This window comes from Pleurodeles waltl, chromosome 2_1, assembly GCF_031143425.1.
Source record: "Pleurodeles waltl isolate 20211129_DDA chromosome 2_1, aPleWal1.hap1.20221129, whole genome shotgun sequence".
NCBI lineage: Eukaryota > Metazoa > Chordata > Amphibia > Caudata > Salamandridae > Pleurodeles > Pleurodeles waltl.
Window position 1 is genome coordinate 180462329 of NC_090438.1, and position 19675 is coordinate 180482003.

The 19675-nt window shown below is 41.5% G+C and overlaps 1 protein-coding gene across 1 annotated transcript in view; it reads right to left on the minus strand.

Moving 5' to 3' along the window:
* Positions 1–19675, minus strand: part of ATP1B4 (ATPase Na+/K+ transporting family member beta 4) — a 250030-nt gene that overhangs the window by 26523 nt on the left and 203832 nt on the right. The window contains exons 7-8 of the mRNA XM_069212109.1: positions 12759–12815; positions 2316–2411 (exon numbers count right to left, since the gene is read on the minus strand). Coding sequence (XP_069068210.1) covers positions 2316–2411; positions 12759–12815 — 153 coding nt within the window. The remainder of the gene's footprint in view (positions 1–2315; positions 2412–12758; positions 12816–19675) is intronic.

The window sequence follows — 19675 nt, forward strand, 5'->3', positions numbered from 1 at the left end:
TGCCAACCAAGAAAGGCAGGAGAATAACAACCCAGAACGGACCACTGCCTACTCTTTAAAAAAATAAAATGGCACATTTCATTTTTAATTTTGAAATGCTTCCTATTTTCCTTTAAGGAAAACAGGCTGCATTAAAAAATGCTTTATCTAAAAAGAAATCATAGACATGGTGGTCTGCTGATCCCAGCAGGTCACCATCCCCGTGAGTGCAGCCCGTAGCCAATGGGTTGCAAATTGCGACCTGCCTCATGAATATTGAAAAGGCATGTCCTTTGTGACCCATTTGGGAATTGCAAACAGTGTCTGAGACAGTGTTGTACATTGCATTTTGCGAGTTCCCAATTGCAAGCTGCAAAAAGTCACAATTAGAAACTCACAAAATGTTACGATCGTACATGTGGCTCTATGGGTGTTAGTTTATAAGATGGTAGTGTTTACTTAAGAGTTCAACCAACAATCCAAAAAGGTGAAGGGATGTAGTGAACCACGCAGCATCTGGGTGGGGCATGGTCCTATTTCATCTGCACCCTACAGCCGGGGCGCGACAAAGGGGATAAATAAAGTGGGTTACGACTGCTCGTGGGCCATTCCAGATAGTGGCCTATTGTAAGTGTCTCATATGCCGCATGCTTCGCTGACATGGTTAGGGTCTGCTCCACCCTGCAGTTGAAGTGCATTTAAAAAAGTATGGAAATTGTGATGCTGCATGCAGTGGTGGCGTGGTCAGTGAGCATTAGAGCGGAGTCATCAGATGTGGCTAAAAAACAAAATATTCTGTAAGTTTTTTTAATCTTGTGCCGTGAGTTAGCTTCATATAAAATAATGCAGAGCTTAAATGAAAAATAAATGAAAAAATTGTTACTCAGTTGGAAATGCACTATAGTACATTATGAAAACTCTCTTAGTTAATGCATTGCAGAGGTCTGTGTGTAACCTGAAAGCCACAGAATTAAGTCTTGGTTTGTGGAATGGAGAGTCATGACTTGTGTATTTTAGTGCTACAAGGTCACACCCTGTACCAGAAAGCACTGCGAAAATGTAAGTTATTATTTTAAGCTTGTATTACACACAGTATAAGATAGACTGTTACAAAATGTGCAAAAAGGTTTAAGATAAAATGGTGTTACCAAAATATAGATTTTGCTAATGTCCAGACAGTACATAATACATTTTTTACATTACTGTCCCTTTAATGCCTTTAATAAGGGCTATATAAATACAATTACAAGCACCACTTCACAGCTCAGCTGTTAACCCTTTGCACTACCACTCAAAAATAATAAATCTTAGTCATCACACAGCTTCAGGTGATTTGATCTATTAAAGCCAGTACAGGCTCCCAAGCATCCTTTACATTTGCAGATTAACTTGTTAGGCACCCTGGCAGGAAGGCTTGTTTAGCTCTCTGCCTGGCTTCGGTTTCGCAGCACAGGGGACTCACTGAATGACACTTCATCTGAAGCATTTAAACTGTTGGAACTAACTGTCTGGTTGTCTTTTTTATTAAAAGTAGAGGAACGGTTTCTCATAAATCAAAAAAGTATGGGCACGTCGTGCCCCCTCCGATCCTCCCACTTCGACCTCTGGCTCCACCACACATCAGAGAGAAGTTTGAAGTAAGATGTAGACTGTTCAGTGTTCATTTCAAGAAAAAGGGTAATTTAGTAGCATTCAATAAAAAAAAATCACCCCAATGTCAGTGGTTTATTTATACTTTTCCTACTAGTAGATACCATATGACTGTAGATACATTGTCATGCACAGTGAGAGAACTGTACTGTGCAGGCTGTAAATATAGAAAGTCTTAAGTCCAGTTACTCGACACATTACTTATATTCATCAGAAGCGCAATATTCCCAGCTCCCTGCAGGAGAGGGAAGCATCATAGCACAACACTGCCCTCTACTGATGAACGAACATTATTCTTCAAAGCTGTGGAAATGCTAACTTGCCCGAAATATATGCAGTTCTCTGCACTTCCAAGAATTATCTGATCGCAATCCAAAAAACAGACGGCTCCTCGTTCGTTAAGGTATTTCATGTCTGTAGGCACGTGTTTATACTCTGTGTACCATTGCATAGTCTAGAAATATTGTTTTAGAATTACTTTTCAAAATAATTGTACGCCATTGGATTGCTCACAGTGTTCTTTTTTTGTGAAACTTCCCCGGTTCTAATGACACGAATTATTAATATTATATGTCCGCACTTTTAGAACTGTGTAAGGAAGTTGAATACGTTTTTGCTTCGACGGGCGCAGACTGCGTCACACATACACCTACTGACAGGAAAAGCGCAGCAGCAGAACTACTTACATGGGTGAGCTTGCCGTAGTAAGGATAGTACATAAGGTCAAATGCACCATTTCCGGGATAAAGGTTAAAAGAGTTGAGATCTCCTTCCTGACCACGCTAAGGGAAAAAACGTATATTGTTAAATGCAGTTCATCCTTTACTGTACCTAACAAAGCTAAAATAATACTCTGGGAACCCAGTCATTATCCATTCTGCTTTCAACAGGGCGACCAGACATAGGGAAGCAAAAACCGTGAGAGGTCAGGCATAAAAGTAGGACTAAAGCCTTTTGCCTTACTTCTATATCTGACATGTCCCATTTTTAGATCGAGCGCAAAAGTGCTCGTCCCTGTTGTAATCTCTCTTTGGGCTTTGAACCACACCCATGTCACACCTGTCAAATCAAATCAAATCAAATAGTAACTTTATTTTGGCTAAAAGCCATAAAAGTAAACAATAGAACACCATATCATAATTAAGCAAGCTAAATAAGTTATAAGATCACATAGTTATTGAAAACAGTGCAAAACAACAATTTTTCTTAAAATCTAAAAATCCTAAAATATTAAATATACAATTATTAGGCCATTATATCTTAACTCCAAACAGTTAAAACTTGTTATGTTGAATAAATATAATCTAAGACCAATATGTTAAAACACGCAATTATAAAAATTCTCTGGTTCTTATAGCCCATGCACTTTGCAGGAATCTTGCAACTGGAAAAACTATTTTGTCGTTTGTGTCAGTTGTCAAAAAGCGTAATGCTGTATTCCATTCCCTAATCCCCACTGACCTACATAACGGAGCAATCCACTTCTTCCTAGCTACCAAATACCTAGGGCAAAAAAACATAAAATGCGCAAGTGATCCTATTGTCTTTTGACAATAATGACAGAATATTGAGTTACTATCCTCCGCTCTCCATCGCGCTGTAAATGTCTTGAGCGGGAGGATCCCTAATCTGAATTTGATGAAAAGTGTTTTAGTATAGGGAGGATTTACATTGTCCATATAGGCCTCAAATTATCTCCCCTTCCAAGGTATTGGCAAGTGTCCTCCCTATCGCTGTTGACCTCTGCCTGAGTACTGTCAGACTCTTCCCAATCTGCGCCGACCAGTGTTGGTCATCACTTAGCCTGATCCCCAGATAGTCAAATTGGCTGACTTTCTCCACTGGTTGGCCTGCTATGGTCATTTTCCCCCTAAACGATTTATGTGGGTTAAAAGCCATGAACGTTGATTTTGTTGGATTTATTTCAAGACCTCTGGTAAAACAGAAGTTATAAAACACATCCAGTTCATTTTGTAAGCCCATGGGTGTTCTCGAGATTAATAAAGTGTCGTTAGCAAACATTAAAATGGGGACAGGGGATCCAGCTAGCCTTGGGGCATCATGGTTGCAGTGTAGCAGTTGGTCCACCGCACCATTAATGTAAAAATTAAACAATGTTGGTGCCAAAATGCACCCCTGCCTAACCCCCCTATTGACAGGTATAGCTTCCGTTAGATCACCACTTTTTGACCAACGTACTTGAGCGTAAGTCCCTTCATGTAGGTACCTAATCAATTTTAGTAATTCTCCTTCAAGTTGGTAGCTCTCCATGACATTCCATAATAGATCCTGAGGTACCATGTCAAAGGCAGCTTTTAAATCAATAAAGGCTACATATAGATGGCTCTTATTAAGGGACAAGTATTTCCAGCAGAGAAGGTTAAACCTGAATACCTGATCTATTGTACTCATTCCTTTTCTAAAACCTGCCTGGAAGTCGGAGAGAATATGAGAATCCTCTATCCAAGCCTGTAGTCTGTTCAGTACCTGCTTGCTAAATATCTTTTGACTAACATCAATTAGGATAATAGGCCTATAGTTGGAAGGTTGTTCCCTTGGCCCCTTCTTATAAATAGGGACTATGATTGCTCCTTGCCATGTGGTAGGAAGTCCTCCCCCCTCAGTATCTTGTTGCTGAGCGCATTTAGATACAGAGACCAAGTTGTCGGTCGGGACAAATATAAATCACCTGGGATGCCATCAAGACCAGGGGCCTTCCCTTTCCGTATTGATCGAAGAGCCAAAGTTGTTTCTTTTAGGGAGAAAAGATCCAGGTCGAATTTAGGTGATATAACTCTCCCGTCCATAGAAGTATTATCAAAAGGTTCATTAGGTTTTAAAGAAGGAATAGTAGTGCTACTAGTTTGAGGTTTTCTGTATACATTTTTAAAATACGTCACCCAAGTTTCAGGCTGAATTACGGGAAAGTTCTCCACACCTTGACAACTACTTTTGTCTGCCACTAATTTCCAGAATAATTTAAAATCTTTCTCATAAAGTGCATCAACCATCCTATTCCAATATTTAGTTACCCACTCTTTTTTTGCGTTTTTAAGTACCACTTTGTATGCAGCCCTGAATTTTCTGATCTCTTGGCAGTTCCCTGCCTTAAGTGCTCCCAATAGCTGTATTTTAGCCAGACGGCAGGACTTAGAGAACCACCTCCATGTTCTAATCCCAGTCTCTGTTCGCCTCCTTGCTATATGAAAATGTAGTTTTAGCCGGGTGATCAAGATACTATGCAGATTGATCAAATCCACCAATATCGTATTTATATGCTTCAGTGGGGAGAGCGTTGTTACAACTATTCTATAAACTACTAATAACTGGAAGTTTACGTCATTCTCCACCCAATCCCATTTCACATTTTTATAATCATTGGTCATAGTTAAGACATTACTTTGGGCCCATGTTGTCAATGATTTACAACTAAATAGAATAGTAGAAAAGGTGGTACTCAGAGCTTGATGGTCACTATCATGACGAGGGAGAACAACCATGTCAATAAAAGATTTCCAGAGAGCGTCATCTACTAAAACATAGTCCAGATGGCTAGAGTATAGACCTCTCCTGTATGTAGGGGACGCCGGGGTATCTGATCTGGTGTTTCCATTTACTATTCTTAATCCCTTTATTTTTATTAAATCTTCAAGTAGGTCTAATGCTCCTCCTTCTTTCTTAGATATAACTTGCACCGGCCCAGATCTATCCCATGGATCTGCTAATTGGATTCCTCTTTGCTGGTTGTCGTCTCTGCAATTCAATTGCATATTAAAATCTCCTGCGACAATTAAACCCCGCCCTCCGGGAAGACAATTAAGGAAGTCTGTTAGCATACTCATCAGAACAGTCTGCGTCCTTTGGATACCCGGTCTGATATATATTTACAATTATTATACTAACAGGACCCCTAGTGGTACTAATTTCAACCTCAACAGCTAGTAGATCCCTTGTAGGGGTTGCTAGTTCCTTCACTTTAGGGAACAAATCATGTTTTAGCCAGATTATCAAACCCCCTGAGGCCCTGCCAGATGGTGATGGAAGCATGGTCTTCAGGAAGGTCCAATAACCTTCTCTGTTAATTGCAGATGAAGCCCATGTCTCCTGCAATAAAATAATATGGTGTTGATCTATAAAACTGCACCAGTCAGGGTTAGCTGTTTTCTGAAGCAGCCCTGCCACGTTCCAAGATAGAAACCTAATCGGTAGTTCAAAACCATCCCCCATATCGGACGGCTTTTCTCTAGTCTCATTTAGACATGGCGTTGCTCCCCGGTCCTTCTCCTTTAGTTTATCACTGCAATATACTTTTGACTCCGCTCCCAGGGTGTATGGTATCTGGTTGCTTAACGTAAAGGGATCGCGACTGGGTATGGCGTCTCTCCCAGCCTTCACCGTGGGGGCTTCATGTCAGTCTATGGCTGAAGTTGGGCTGTTCATTTGATCCCTTCTATGGGTACATGTATCCTGAGCCGCTGGGATGTTATTTCTCTCTTGAAAACCCAAATTTGTCAGTGATTGGGGGAGTTTATGGACAAGTGACACTTGGGGTGAGGCACTGGGTCTCACTCTTGCATCAAGTGCCAGAAGGCCCTTAACTAGGCTCTGGCTGATCAGTTTTAACCCTATAAAATCTGTTGTCAATCCTACTTCTGTATATCTCTGTGCAGTAACTATGTCATCCCTTATAATAGAGCTGCACTTCTTTGTCCCCCTTATCCAATGGATTACTTTATTTTTAAGAGAATCCCCTTGCTCTCGTTGACCATTACTTAGCTTGGGGACATTTATCATGTATATATCGTAATCACTATGGGGGTCATTCTGACCCCGGCGGTCTCAGACCGCCGGGGCCAGGGTCGGCGGGAGCACCGCCGACAGACCGGCAGTGCCCCGCAGGGCATTCTGACCGCGGCGGTTCGGCCGCGGTCAGACTAGGAAAACCGGCGGTCTCCCGCCGGTTTTCCGCTGCCCTACAGAATCCTCCATGGCGGCGGAGCGTGCTCCGCCGCCATGGGGATTCTGACACCCCCTACCGCCATCCTGTTCCTGGCGGGTCTCCCGCCAGGAACAGGATGGCGGTAGGGGGTGCCGCGGGGCCCCTGGGGGCCCCTGCAGTGCCCATGCGAATGGCATGGGCACTGCAGGGGCCCCCGTAAGAGGGCCCCAAAAAGAATTTCAGTGTCTGCCTAGCAGACACTGAAATTCGCGACGGGTGCTACTGCACCCGTCGCACTCCAGCAACTCCGCCGGCTCCATTCGGAGCCGGCTTCATCGTTGCTGGGTCTTTCCCGCTGTGCTGGCGGGCGGCCTTTTGGCGGTCGCCCGCCAGCACAGCGGAAAAGCCAGAATGGCCGCCGCGGTCTTGTGACCGCGGTGCGGTCATTTGGCGGTAACCGCATGGCGGGCGGCGACCGCCGCCCGCCGCGGTTAAAATCACCGCCTATGTCTGATCTGACTTGAGGGGGCGTTTCTCAAAGGGCATATAGGCCTCTTATCTAAGGGTTTATTTCCGTGCACCTCACAGTTGGCCCCCTTATTCAAGATTTTATCGCATTTGTTAGAGGCGCCCACTACAGGAGGTATGCTATCGCCCCTGTGAATGTTCCGCACTTCAGGCCTTTTATCCCTACACCTCCCTGTCATGGATGTTTCAGCTAATAAGGTTGGCTTTGCCAGGAAGTTAGAGTCGGATTTTAATGATGACTGCCTTATATCTCCAATTACTGCAGATATGCCATCCAACTTCTCATATATCATATGGCTAAAGGATGTAAGGTACTCCTGAAGACTCAGAATTTCAGCTCTTATATGTACTAGCTGTAATTCCGCAGGCTGTTGCTTCTGGATAGCTGAGAATGGTAGTATCTCCTCTATTTCCCTTGGCATAATCTTCTCTGATTCAAGTGGCGCCAATAGGGCAAGAGGTGAAAAACGGTTATTACAATTTATAAGGGGGGACACACCATCTTGCCGACTAGGCAGGCTTGGTTTAGGGCTCTCTGTTAGGTTATGTGGGTTTTCTAACCTATTAGATTCTGAGTTAGAACCCTGAGATATGGATATCTGTGACTCTCTACTCACAGGGGCAAAAAATAATTTTATGTCATTCGTGGTAGCAGTAACATCTTTCCTACGGGGTTTTGAGGGTTTTGTAGCTAACAAACTCTCCACTTCCTCTATAAGATCGTCAATTTGAGTCAGTGTACAATTCTCAGCAGCATGTCTGGGTACTTTCTTTGCCCCTCCCTGCTCAGTGGGATTACTACTGGCTTTCCTCTTTCCCATTTAGTAGGTCGTTGGAATCCTCAGATTTGTTGTCACAAAAGGAAAAAAAGGGAGAAGGAGGGTATAAGTACCATGACAGATATAATTCAAAATCCAACCTGGTAGCGAAATGCTGCTGATTTAGCTTTTACTTTGTTAAATACTAAAAAGTCAGGTCCCAACACTGGGTGGCGAAGAAGTTATGAAAAAAAAACCCAACACAGTACCTTCAGGCAGCCACACGCCTATGAGCTGCCTAATCCAGAGTCTTTAGAGGGATATCGGGAGGGCCCTGCCCTGCCTCTTCCGGGCAAGGACGGGCCCGCCCTTGGCCTGGGCGCGTCCCGTGAGCGGGAGCGCAAAACTGAATTTAAAGGGCTCCCGGCCCTGGGGCAGCCCCACCCCAACAACAACAGCAGCAGCGTTGCGCGCGTCCCGCGAGCGGGAGCGCAAAACTGAATTTAAAGGGCTCCCAGCCCTGGGACAGCCCCTCCTCCTCCAACAACAAGAGCAGCAGCAGCGTCACGCGCGTTCCGCGAGCGGGAGCGCAAAACTGAATTTAAAGGGCTCCCGGCCCTGGGGCAGCCCCTCCTCCTCCAACAACAGCAGGAGCAGCAGCGTCACGCGCGTCCCGCGAGCAGGAGCGCAAAACTGAATTTAGAGGGCTCCCGGCCCTAGGGCAGCCTCTCCTCCTCCAACAACAGCAGCAGCAGCAGCTGCCCCTGTTGTAATTTATCTTTAGGCTTTTAACCCTCGACCATGTCACACCTGTCACTTTCATTGGTTTGTGGGCTTGCCTTTTAAAATCCACTTGGTTTCCTTAGTGAAAGGCATGCATACTTAATGCCTTTTCTGGTGTTTAGCCCTCCTCAAGCACACTGGCCAACTACTGAAAACATACATGGCTCCATGTTTTCAGCATGGTTTCTGGACTGTTTTGCTTTACTAAAGACCGAGCTGAAACACTCATGCACTGACAAAAATCTCTGGAATGCGCTTCTTAGTCCAAAGAAGACATTTGTTATTTCACTTCGCCAGGTTCGTAAAAGAGGATTAGCATGCTGAAAGAACACGTTTGAAAATGGTCACAGCAATGAAATGAAAACATGTACAAATGATTCTCCACTGCAATATACACAGCAAATATATGTATCTATATTATAATGCAAAGCAAATAATGAATTAAAAAATATGCATCACCATGAGGCAAGGGCACAACTGTTTCATCTCCCTCCTATTCAGCATCAGATCTCCAGATCCCAGAGTCGATCGAGGAGAGAGAGCTCAATTATCCTCATGGGAAGGATGACACACCCCAGCCTCCTGGGTCTGCCTGAGATCTGCAAACACTCTCAGTGTCCATCTGGTCTTGACTGCTTATACTTTAAACAAACAAGAGAGGAAAATTCTAGAACCTCCCTCTGACTGAAGAAATTTATTATTCAAAAAATGCTGATTGCTTTAGGCCAGCTTTGAAAATAACACGTCAGGACTTGTCCACAATCCCATGGTGCCACTTTAAAACAAGACCATTCCCTGCCGTCTTAGTACATTCTTAACAGCGTAAGCCCTTAGTGGGAAAGAACACAAAAAATAAAAGCATGGGCACATTGTACAAAGTGGAAAACTATTTAACGTGGCAGTGGCTAATGCTAAAAAAAAGTAAATAGGCAAAATGAATCTGTTGGTCACTAATGTGACAGTGTACTGCTAGGCAACATTAAGTCAGTGGTCAAAATATAAATATAATTACACGGACTACTTTATCTTTTTATTTTTCACGCAGTGCTGGGTTTTCCATAGCGCGATCGTGCTCGGTTTTTTAGTTTTCAATTTCAGCCCAATTGCTGTGTGGCAAGAAAAGTCTGGTTAGGTGTTTACAATGCTAATAGCTCTAACTCGAGCAAATGCGAGACCCGTTGCACTGCAATGCTTGGTTATGTAGCCTTGTAAAGGTGGTAAATCTTGTATATACACACTCAAACATTTACAAGTGCATATATGTACACATAGACATGCATTTACAAGACTACATTTTAGCAATGGCAGGAATTCCACCCTTCGTCTCCCTGTCCACTTCTCCCCACTTTGTCTCTGCTGGGAGCAGGCTCCTCCTGTGCTCCCTGGCAGAAACAGACAATTATTTCAGACTTTAGCAGCACTTGTGGAAAGAAAAGCATACCTTTAAATTCTCCTTTGCGGAATAACCTGACCTTTATCCTAAAATCCAGTACATTTATTTAAAATCAACAAAAGCGTTGGGGACACAGGACAGTCCACTGAAAACTGAGACATCTTCTCACCATAGTCTTCAACACATCAACTTCATTTTCAGAAAGACGTCTTGAATTCAATATTAAAAATGCAGATTATATTTGAACTCCATGTTCACCCCATCTTAGGTGAGTAAAAAAATGTCATTTGTTGGTGCAAATTTTTACCCTAAGACACAGAATCATGATCTCCCCACATTCATGGCACAGATGGAAAACACCACAAGAGCAAATTCACAAATATGGTGAATTTTTCACCATCATAATTAGGGGTAGGATGGGAACCTAGGTTGTAGGGATTTAACATTTATAAAGTAATGAGCGTGAACATTTATAAACTTTCCTAATGGATTTTTTTAATGCCCATTTTCCACTTATACTCTGAGGCGCTCACCAAGGCCTTTATACAGGTACATCTAAGCCCACCTCCCCACTCCCACCCCTTACTATAATTTGTTTGCACTGGGAAAGCACCCTTTGTTTTTTTGCACAAATAGTTTTTTCAATGCTTTACTACAGTTTGCTTCAAGAGAACATTGTATGGGTGGTACTTGGATGTTCCAATGCAAGCACCTTGGTTTTTGGACACAAAGGCCCATGCACATGGGAAAGATTGTATACATTTTATCGCAAAACAGTGCAGCAAAAAATGTGCCCAGTTGTGAGAAAGGAGTGCAGTAGTTTCTTCTCCTCTGCTGGTGCACAAAGAGGTTGCCTAGCACTACACAGAGACTCCTTGGCACCATAGTGCCAAGGTGTCTGTGTTAAGTTTAGTATCGGTCTTGTACTGTAAAGGTACCCTTCCGGTGCAAAATACTATGTCTAGGCAGTGTAGGCTGCCTCAGATCTCATGGGGAGAGATGGGAGGTTGGGGAGGAGAGATGGCAACGGGGGCTGGGATAGAATAAAAAATAATTAAAAAATAACTTACCTCTTTCTGTCGCCGCCTCCTGCCGCCTCAATCCTCTTCTGGTCTCCCCGCATTCATTGCTGACACACTATCACAGTCTCCCCAGCAATGCTGGTGCTGCTTACATGCTATACATATACATAGCATGTAAGCAGCACCAAGATTGGTCTGAGCGGTAGTCACTGCTGCTTAGACACAAGCCCGGGGTGTATGCAGCCGTGTTGGAGGGACCTAAGGGCCAGATGTAGCAAAGGGTTTTTCCCATTCTGTGTCAATGGGAAAATGTGTTCGTACATATGGCCCTAAGTGTGCATGTATGTTTGGCCGGCCTCAGATGGCCAGCCAAACACACATGTGCACTTAGTGACCTCTCCCCTCCTCCCACCTCCTATGGCCCAACCCCACCCCTCCCTGCACTGCTGTGCCAGAAGCAGAAAAATAAAATGATAGAAAACTATAATTTTGTTTTTCTGCTTCTGGCACAGGCAGTGGGGCGACGCTCCTTCACCACAGCAAAGGAGCTGTCCATGTGTCTAGATAAACTTTAAAATGTTTCCCACATACAATGCAATGTCGCAAAAGTTGGGTGAAAAAAAACAACATTTCTCCTTTTTTCATCCCTGCTTCAAAGAGGCATTATTTTTGGTGCAAAACTCTTGTTTTTTAGTGTTAGAAGATAGGGTTTTGCATCCAAAACCATTGGTGGTTGCATGGGAATGGCCATGCAACATCAACGGACTACCTTTTGATGCAAAGTAATACAGAGCAATACTTTCAAATAACTTTCCAGTGCAAAACACATTTTGTGCTTGAAAGCAAATTCCAAATACACATTTTCAGCCAGAGTGTGTCACATTTGTGACGTAAACTGTTAGTAACTGTGTCCGTAACTGTTTTTCAGCAAGTGTGATGGCAGAAGACAAGATGTTCCTTGTGTGAGTTCAGACTTAAATTGTTATTTAGGGCTGAGAAGTCTAATGATACTTATTACCACCTGCCTCCAGCAAGGTACATCATTTGGAGCGGTCCATTGGTATTCTACCTGGCTGCCTGTTGCCCCACTTTTCTACTGAGGGTTGTTTCTGGGGATTCCTTTCTTTCTTTGTCCTGTTAGTCTTCCTTTGTTATCTATCTCTTCACCCTGTTTACTTTGATTCAGTAGAAGAAAACAAGGAAAAGGCAACAGTATTGTGTTGTATAGCCATTGCTGTGAATTGCAACTATTCAATCAATGATGTCCATCTCTTATTATGGAGTGTATTGTGAATTGCTGCCCTGTGACCAATAAAAATTATTATTTAAAAAAAAATAATGTCGTGCTTTCTTTAGTTCTTTTAGCCAACATGTTGCTGATTCCTTTGAGCTGGTGCCATGGGTTGCACACATTTGCAGAATGTAGTGCATTTGAAGAATGTTTCTAAATCTACTTATCTTTTATTTTAATACTTGAAATTATTGTTGTTCTCTCTAGGTGCAGCATGCCGCAGTGACCGACACATCGCTCTTCAACATTCTTCAATTCCTTTTGAATTCAAAGAGGCTTTTTTTCATTTCAAAGGATTTTCATAATATTTTGACCCATCGTTTACGACCCAAAGGGTCTAATTGTGCTTTGATATCTCACGCGTGAAGCAACACACTACAATGTAGAACACAACATTCCACATACAGGATCTTACCTGAACTTCACAGGTTACATAGATTGGAGTTCCTTCACCAGCCTCATAGCCTACAATCTGCAAACAAAAAATAACTCGGGTCAGATCACAACAATCATGTTTATAACAATTTGGTAAATCAATACACAGTGTTTGTGGTCCACTCATTGTAGCTTGTATTATTCTTATTGTGATAGAAAGTCGCAGTCAAAATGGTGGCTAAATTTATGCCTTATGGGCATCGCAATGGGGCGAGATGATGCATAGAAGGGGTTTGTGAAAGTGTAATTGTTAAAAACACCTTATCTGTCCGAGCACATGTTTTGGCTCGGGGCACATTTGAGTCCCTCATCTATGACATTGGTAACATCACTATGTTTCAGCAGAAGGGCAAGGATCTTCTCCATGGCATTCTTCAGAACAAACCTATTTAACACAGTGATTAAAGATAGGTAGCAAAATAACACTTTAGTTCTAATATGCTGTTCTTGTCAGAGCTGGTGTGTATAATCTTACAGGAATTGATACAGTGACTTGAAATATTTCCTTTATAGATTTGCAAACAATTCACTTGGTGCAAGCAACCACTGACATCATTGTTCATTATTTAAAATGAAAAATATAACCAGTGATTACAACACCCAAGATTCTTGTACACACATACAAGTATTTGATGAAATACAAAAACATCAGTAAATGGCAAACTCGAAATTTAAAGGATACCTATTACTGGTTGTGAGCAACAGGGGTTATAATCTGGCAGTGACACAATGTTGGGCAACGCTTGAGGAGTGTTAAGTAAAAGAAGGAAAATAATGTATTGCATACTGAGATTCAAAGATAAGAGACCTATTTTAAGGTGTCTGGAGCTGTGGTTTGTCCAAGCACATGCAAAGAGAAAGGTAAGTATGTGCATTAACAATTAATCAAGCTGAAATTGCATGGTTGGTTTTTTATTGCTCGATGTTGCAGACTGTGTGGAGATCATGTGTGGTGTGTGCTGCGGATAGTGCCAGTGAGTTTCAAGGCACTTTTTTGTTTATTTACCTTCTAATGCAGCACAGAGCTACCCAAACTGCAATAACCCAATATCCCATATATCGCAGTGCCTGCAAGGACAGCTCCACACTTGCGGGGTCAAAAAGTAACAAGAGGTAAAGATAGACTGACTCGAGAGATCCATATAATTGAAAAAACAAAAACTGCCAAGAAAGCTCTTCGCTTTCCAAAAAAACATACTCAACATAACTTTTCCGATTCTATTTACAATAGGCCCCCAACACCTCTTCTTGGAGGCTAATCAGTTGCTGGACTGTACATATATAATGGTAAGTGAATGATTATCTGATGTCATACTGTAACCATGATGGTTATACGTAAATCCCCCGTTGTCCAAGTGGCTAAACCTGCTCTATATTGACAAATAATACACATCCCTCAGATGCCCTTTCTGGCTGCGCAATCAGCCGAAACTGTTCTTTATCCCACTGGTGATATCCCCCCATCCACCAGGGTATCACCCCACATTCTTGTGTGAGTTTTTTCGAATTTACGGTCCACCAGTAGAATCTTGCAAAGAAAATTTTGATCAAATGAGACTTCAATCTGCAGTTAAAATAACTTGATTCAAATCTTTTTAGAACAGATGCCAACAATGGTCTTTGGTCACACAATGAGGTGTACAATGTGTACAGTTCACCACACAAGCAATTTAGGCCCATATTTATGAAAAAGAAGCACATCAGAGCTGTCATGCCACTTTCTCTGCGCCCCCCTACCCGCATATAACGCCTACTTGTGTGCGCCGTATTTGTGATATGGCGCACGTTAGGGAACTAGCGTCAGAAATTGTAACACTAGTTTGGGGCTTTGTAGGATTAGCACCCAAAATGTTGACACTAATCCAGCAGAGTGAAAGGAGGCCCATTGAAAACAATAGGAGCCTCATTTTAACACCTGCCTTAGGCAGGCGTTAAAAATGATTCTAAAAATGACGCAGTGGGATCTTATAGATTCCGCTGTGCCATTTTTCTGGGCCGCCTAACCCCGGAATGCCCCCTTGCATACATTATGCCTGGCGCAGGCATAATGTATGCAAGGGTTTACAAAGTGGCACAATGCAAGCATTGCACCACTTTGTAACTATGGCGCTGTGTTTTTTCCAACCTAACACCACATTAGTGTCACAAACATTATGCTAATGTGGCGCAGGGTGACACTAGGGCCTTCATAAATATGTCCCTTAGCGTTTGCTAATGAAACATACAAACATAGTGGTACATCTGGAGGTGCAATTTTGACTGGCTTGTAGTTTAGATAGAGGACTACACTATAAGTATTTATATTGCGGTAAGACAACATTTGAAGTTGACAATCAAAACATGTTTACTATGGAACAAATTTACCCAGAGATCACGATCCTGTACGTTGCCATGCTGTCAGCCGAGGTGCTACCAGAGTTAAGACCAGAAATAGCTGATTTAAAGGAGGAGAAAGGGCAGGAGAATGTGGGAAGAAACTCAAAATGTTAACGCAACAGAAATACACATGATCTTAGGATGGTTTGTTGTATGAATATAAAAATGGGCTAGGATGGTGCATTGGCCAGGAGACGCAAACCATGGCAGACATGGAGGTAGAAAATCCAAAAAAGGGCAAAGTTGCTTGTGGGCCAAAATGGCTTTTAAGGATGATATATTTTAATACATTATACACGAAAAACGCTTCTTTTCTTCAAAATCAAATATTGTCCCTTGATTTTATTATTGAGGCGAGGTATGAAAGTTATTTTTCCCGTAAATTTGATCTGTAGTCCCTTATTTGTATGTGCACGTTTTTGGGTGACTGGTCTGATGTACATGAAACAACAGGGTACTTAATTTGTAATTTGTGTTTGACTAAACAAAAGACTTTTCTACTGTGACAGAAGTATGTGAAGCATTTGAAAAATTGCATAGTTACTACAATAATCCTTCATATGATTTTTGTCCATTGACTCTCTAATGCTAGTGGGCTGTGTAGTTGCACAATTTTGAGAGCTACTGGTGTCCTTTGTATGAGGCAAAAAAAGGATCTGGTGCACTGCTGCCACTGATGACAGGTCAGTCCTTTTTCATCAGGTGCATTGTTTATAACTAATGGGAGAATGAGTGGAAAGTCATACCAAAATACCATCCCTCATAGGTCATGTTTCTAGAGAATGGAGCTGTTCCAGGTGCACATAGCATTCATATGTGCAGGCTACTTAGAACTCTGGCGCCCACAGTTCATAATTTGCCAACCATCCCTTGGTTGTGTAATTTATAATAATTTCTTATATCAAGCATATCCACACCATATCATGAAAAGTCATAACTGCATGTGCTTCCTCTTAATAAAACTATCAAACATACTTCCAACATTAAAGACCGTGTAACAGACATATATAGGGTAGTAGATTGGGTATAATTTTCTTTCCAAGGTTGCTAAGCCTTGTAGTAAAAAGGTGGTGGATTGAAATGAGATCACAGAAGCTGTGGATCAACCCTGACCTGTCTATGCCCTCTTAAGCTAATTACACAAAGCTGACGATCTACCTAACATTCTCTCAAAAAATCGAAAGCCTTTCGGCAACCTTTTGGATTTCACCATGTAGTTCAGGCCCTGGTCTTATCCTGAATAGGGCATGGAAAAGCCATTCTAATAGGGCTCCTGAAGCCTTTTTTCCCTCCATAAATTGGACTCTGCATTCAGCTTCCAGACTGGTCTCCGGTGTTAGAACATTTAGGGCCTGACTTAGAACTCAGCGAACGGGTTACTCGGCCACAACGGTGATGGATATCTCGTCCACAGAAATCTAAATCCCATAGGTTAGAATGGGAATTAGATTTCAGCAGATGGAATATCCTTCACCATTGTGACAGAGTAACCCGTCCGCCAAGTTCTAAATCAGGCCCTTAATCTCATTACTATAGTTCCAAATAATTTCCATTAACCTCCCTTACGGGACAGAATAAGAATCAAACTGTTGTGCATCAGAATTAAAGAACTCCACTACTTACCACCTGCGTACCTCCCAGCATCCCTAAAAAGCTCTACTGGCACCAGAAATTTGAGAAGCCTGGGTAGACTACAGCTTGAAACAAATGCATTCACATTCAGATAAGTGACTAGCCAATTCTTTTCTGGAGCAGCTATGTTACTCTGCAATTCCCTTCTGGATGACCTGAGTCTCTGCTCATAGTCTGCAAAAAATGAAATGCACATAGTTAACCTCTATCTTACCTGGTTATCAATTTTATTTGCTTGAGTTCCCACTTTTGTTAATTTTCTAGTCATTACTGTTAAGTGTGGGATACAATACTTGAAGTCTTTTCAAAATGTTCAAAGGAATTTTCTTGGTTCCTTAATAACACTAGTTTGGAGCAGGTTAAGGTTTACAAATATTTGGATCTCTTTTTGTCTGATGATCGGAGATGAGATAAGCACATAAGCATGTTAAAACCTCTTTACTTGTAAGTGTAAATGCTTTAAAGAGGTTTGATGGTATATATCACAGGTAATTTGCTGAGCGATTGAAAAGGGCTATTCAGAGCTAGTTGGCCCCCATGCTCTATACAGTATAGAAGTGTTATACCGTTGGGGTATTGTGGAAAGAGTATGTTTGAAGAAATTATTCACTGTTCCTTAAACCGCTATGATCCATGTCTTGTGGGTGGAATTAGGTACAATCTCTTGGGACTTTTTAGCAGAAAATCATGCCCTGAGATTTTTATTTCTGTTCTCAAGAATGAGGTGAATCCCAAATCTTCAGCACAAATAGTGAGAGAATCCGAATGTCTCCAAGACCAACTTTCTCCCCAAATTGTTACATTTATTAACAACTCTTTATTCAAACTTCACATGTTGAACAATGATAAATTAATGAATATGGGAAAGGTAAAATCCATGCCTACTGAAACTGCAAGAGCTCTCAGCTTGTTGGCAGATAGGGACTGAAATTTTGGATGACCCAGGATTTTCTCTTATTTATCTAAAATTCTTGATAAGAGAATGGGACACCAAATTTTACTTATTTGTATTGCTTTTGGCCCTATATGGAGAATCCCTCATTACTGGATTAGAATTAATCAAAATCAAGGTTTTTGCTCATCTTCTTTTGTTGTGAAACACTCAATATCTCACTTAGTGCCTGGTTACATTTTAAAGAATTAAGGACATTGATTTTCTGCCCTATTTTAAAAGGTGCTGAGTTTACTCAAAGATGGAAGCATTGACCATTTTTTTTTCAAAATGAAGAATTTCAACATCACTGTTGCACTTTCAAAGATTCATTAATACTATTCAGAAAACACATAACTAAAAGCAAAAAAATACATTGTGGCATTTATTGTCCCATGTTCAATCATTACGTCTTGCGCATAAGAGTACAATACTGAGAGATTAGTTACTTAGTTTTTTTAGCCCAGGCTGAAGTATATTTTTACATGGTTACTTAATGCAATTTAAAATCAGATTTTATTTGTATGTTTTTTTATACATAGTTACGGATTACTGAACAAAAGTCAATTGGGTATTGCTGCAGAGTGCACTTTTCTGGATCAGCAGGCTCGTCAAAGATGCTTTGAAGGGAATGCATTCTAATGTTTAACCATACAATGTGATTGCTCAACAAAAGGTAACTGGGTATTGTGGTACAGTGCATCTTTTCGGATTGGTGGGATTGTTGAAGGCATTCTAAAGTGCAGTGAATTTGTGTATCATCTTATGTTGTGTATAAATAGTCGTGTATGGCCCTTTTCTGGATTTTCTTCTAGCTTTTATGAAGATTTTGCCTGTCTTAATGGGATTTTATAAATATTTATGTATTACTTCTATAAGATGAGCTATTGGAAATAAACAAATTTTACATTTGAAGACACTTGAAGTACTTTACAACATTTGTTTGCAACTCTGGAGTAGCTCATGTCTCACAGCCCACCTGTGACTCCTGACACAAACCACAGCTTCTTAGAACTATATCTTCCACACTGTAAAACTGAAAGTCCAAGTAGCCATAAATCCATTCTGTGATACAGAAGTGTGGAAGTTGCAGAGTTTCAACACTACACACATCTTCTTCCTCAAACAAACAATAAAACTATGTAAACCACTAATACAAAACAAAGAATAGAAAAGCTAAAACAAAATGTAGAACACATGAGAAAGCATTTCCATCACATGACAAGTTCATCCCAGACAGTTACCATTGCTGTTTTAATTCTGTATTGTGACACAAGCTAAATTAGTTGGAAAAGGAAAGGACCATTTTTGGCATGAATTTCCTACTCAATTGTTGCCCAATCTTTTTTGGTGGACTTAGAACTTTGTGCACTCTACCCCTGCTAAACAGGAGTAAAGTGCAGGTGCTCCCACTTTAGACATGGTTAAAATGTTCTTACCCTTGATTGACATATTTAATTTGCATACAAGGGTCTAGTATATGGTGTATAAAATGCAACTAGGACCTGGAAGTTAAATGCCACTTTTGGACTGTATCACCGATTGTGCGTCCACAGAGATGGCCCGTAAACATGACTTCAGGTGTACTATGTGCACCCTCACTGTGACAGCCTCACACCTGTTGTGAGCCTGTCAAAGTAACTCTTTCTGATAGGTAGGAGGCCCTGCTTTTACATCTAAATAAGTCACCCCTAAATACACCTTGTTGCCAACAAGGTAGGGCGCCATATTTAAAAGTTGAATGTGGTAAATTAGAGTGGGCATGTTCCTCCAGTGACTAGGCCTTAATAACTATTTTCACTGGCAGGGCTGTAGCTGAATCCTAGAAAATGTCAAAGTTAAAATTATAAACTTAAATCTGTAACCTTTGGTATGAAATGGCTAGAACAGTCATTCAGAGTCTATTTTTCACGTTTAATTAAAACTCCAGTTCTTTGGTGAAGGCAGATTTAATTAAA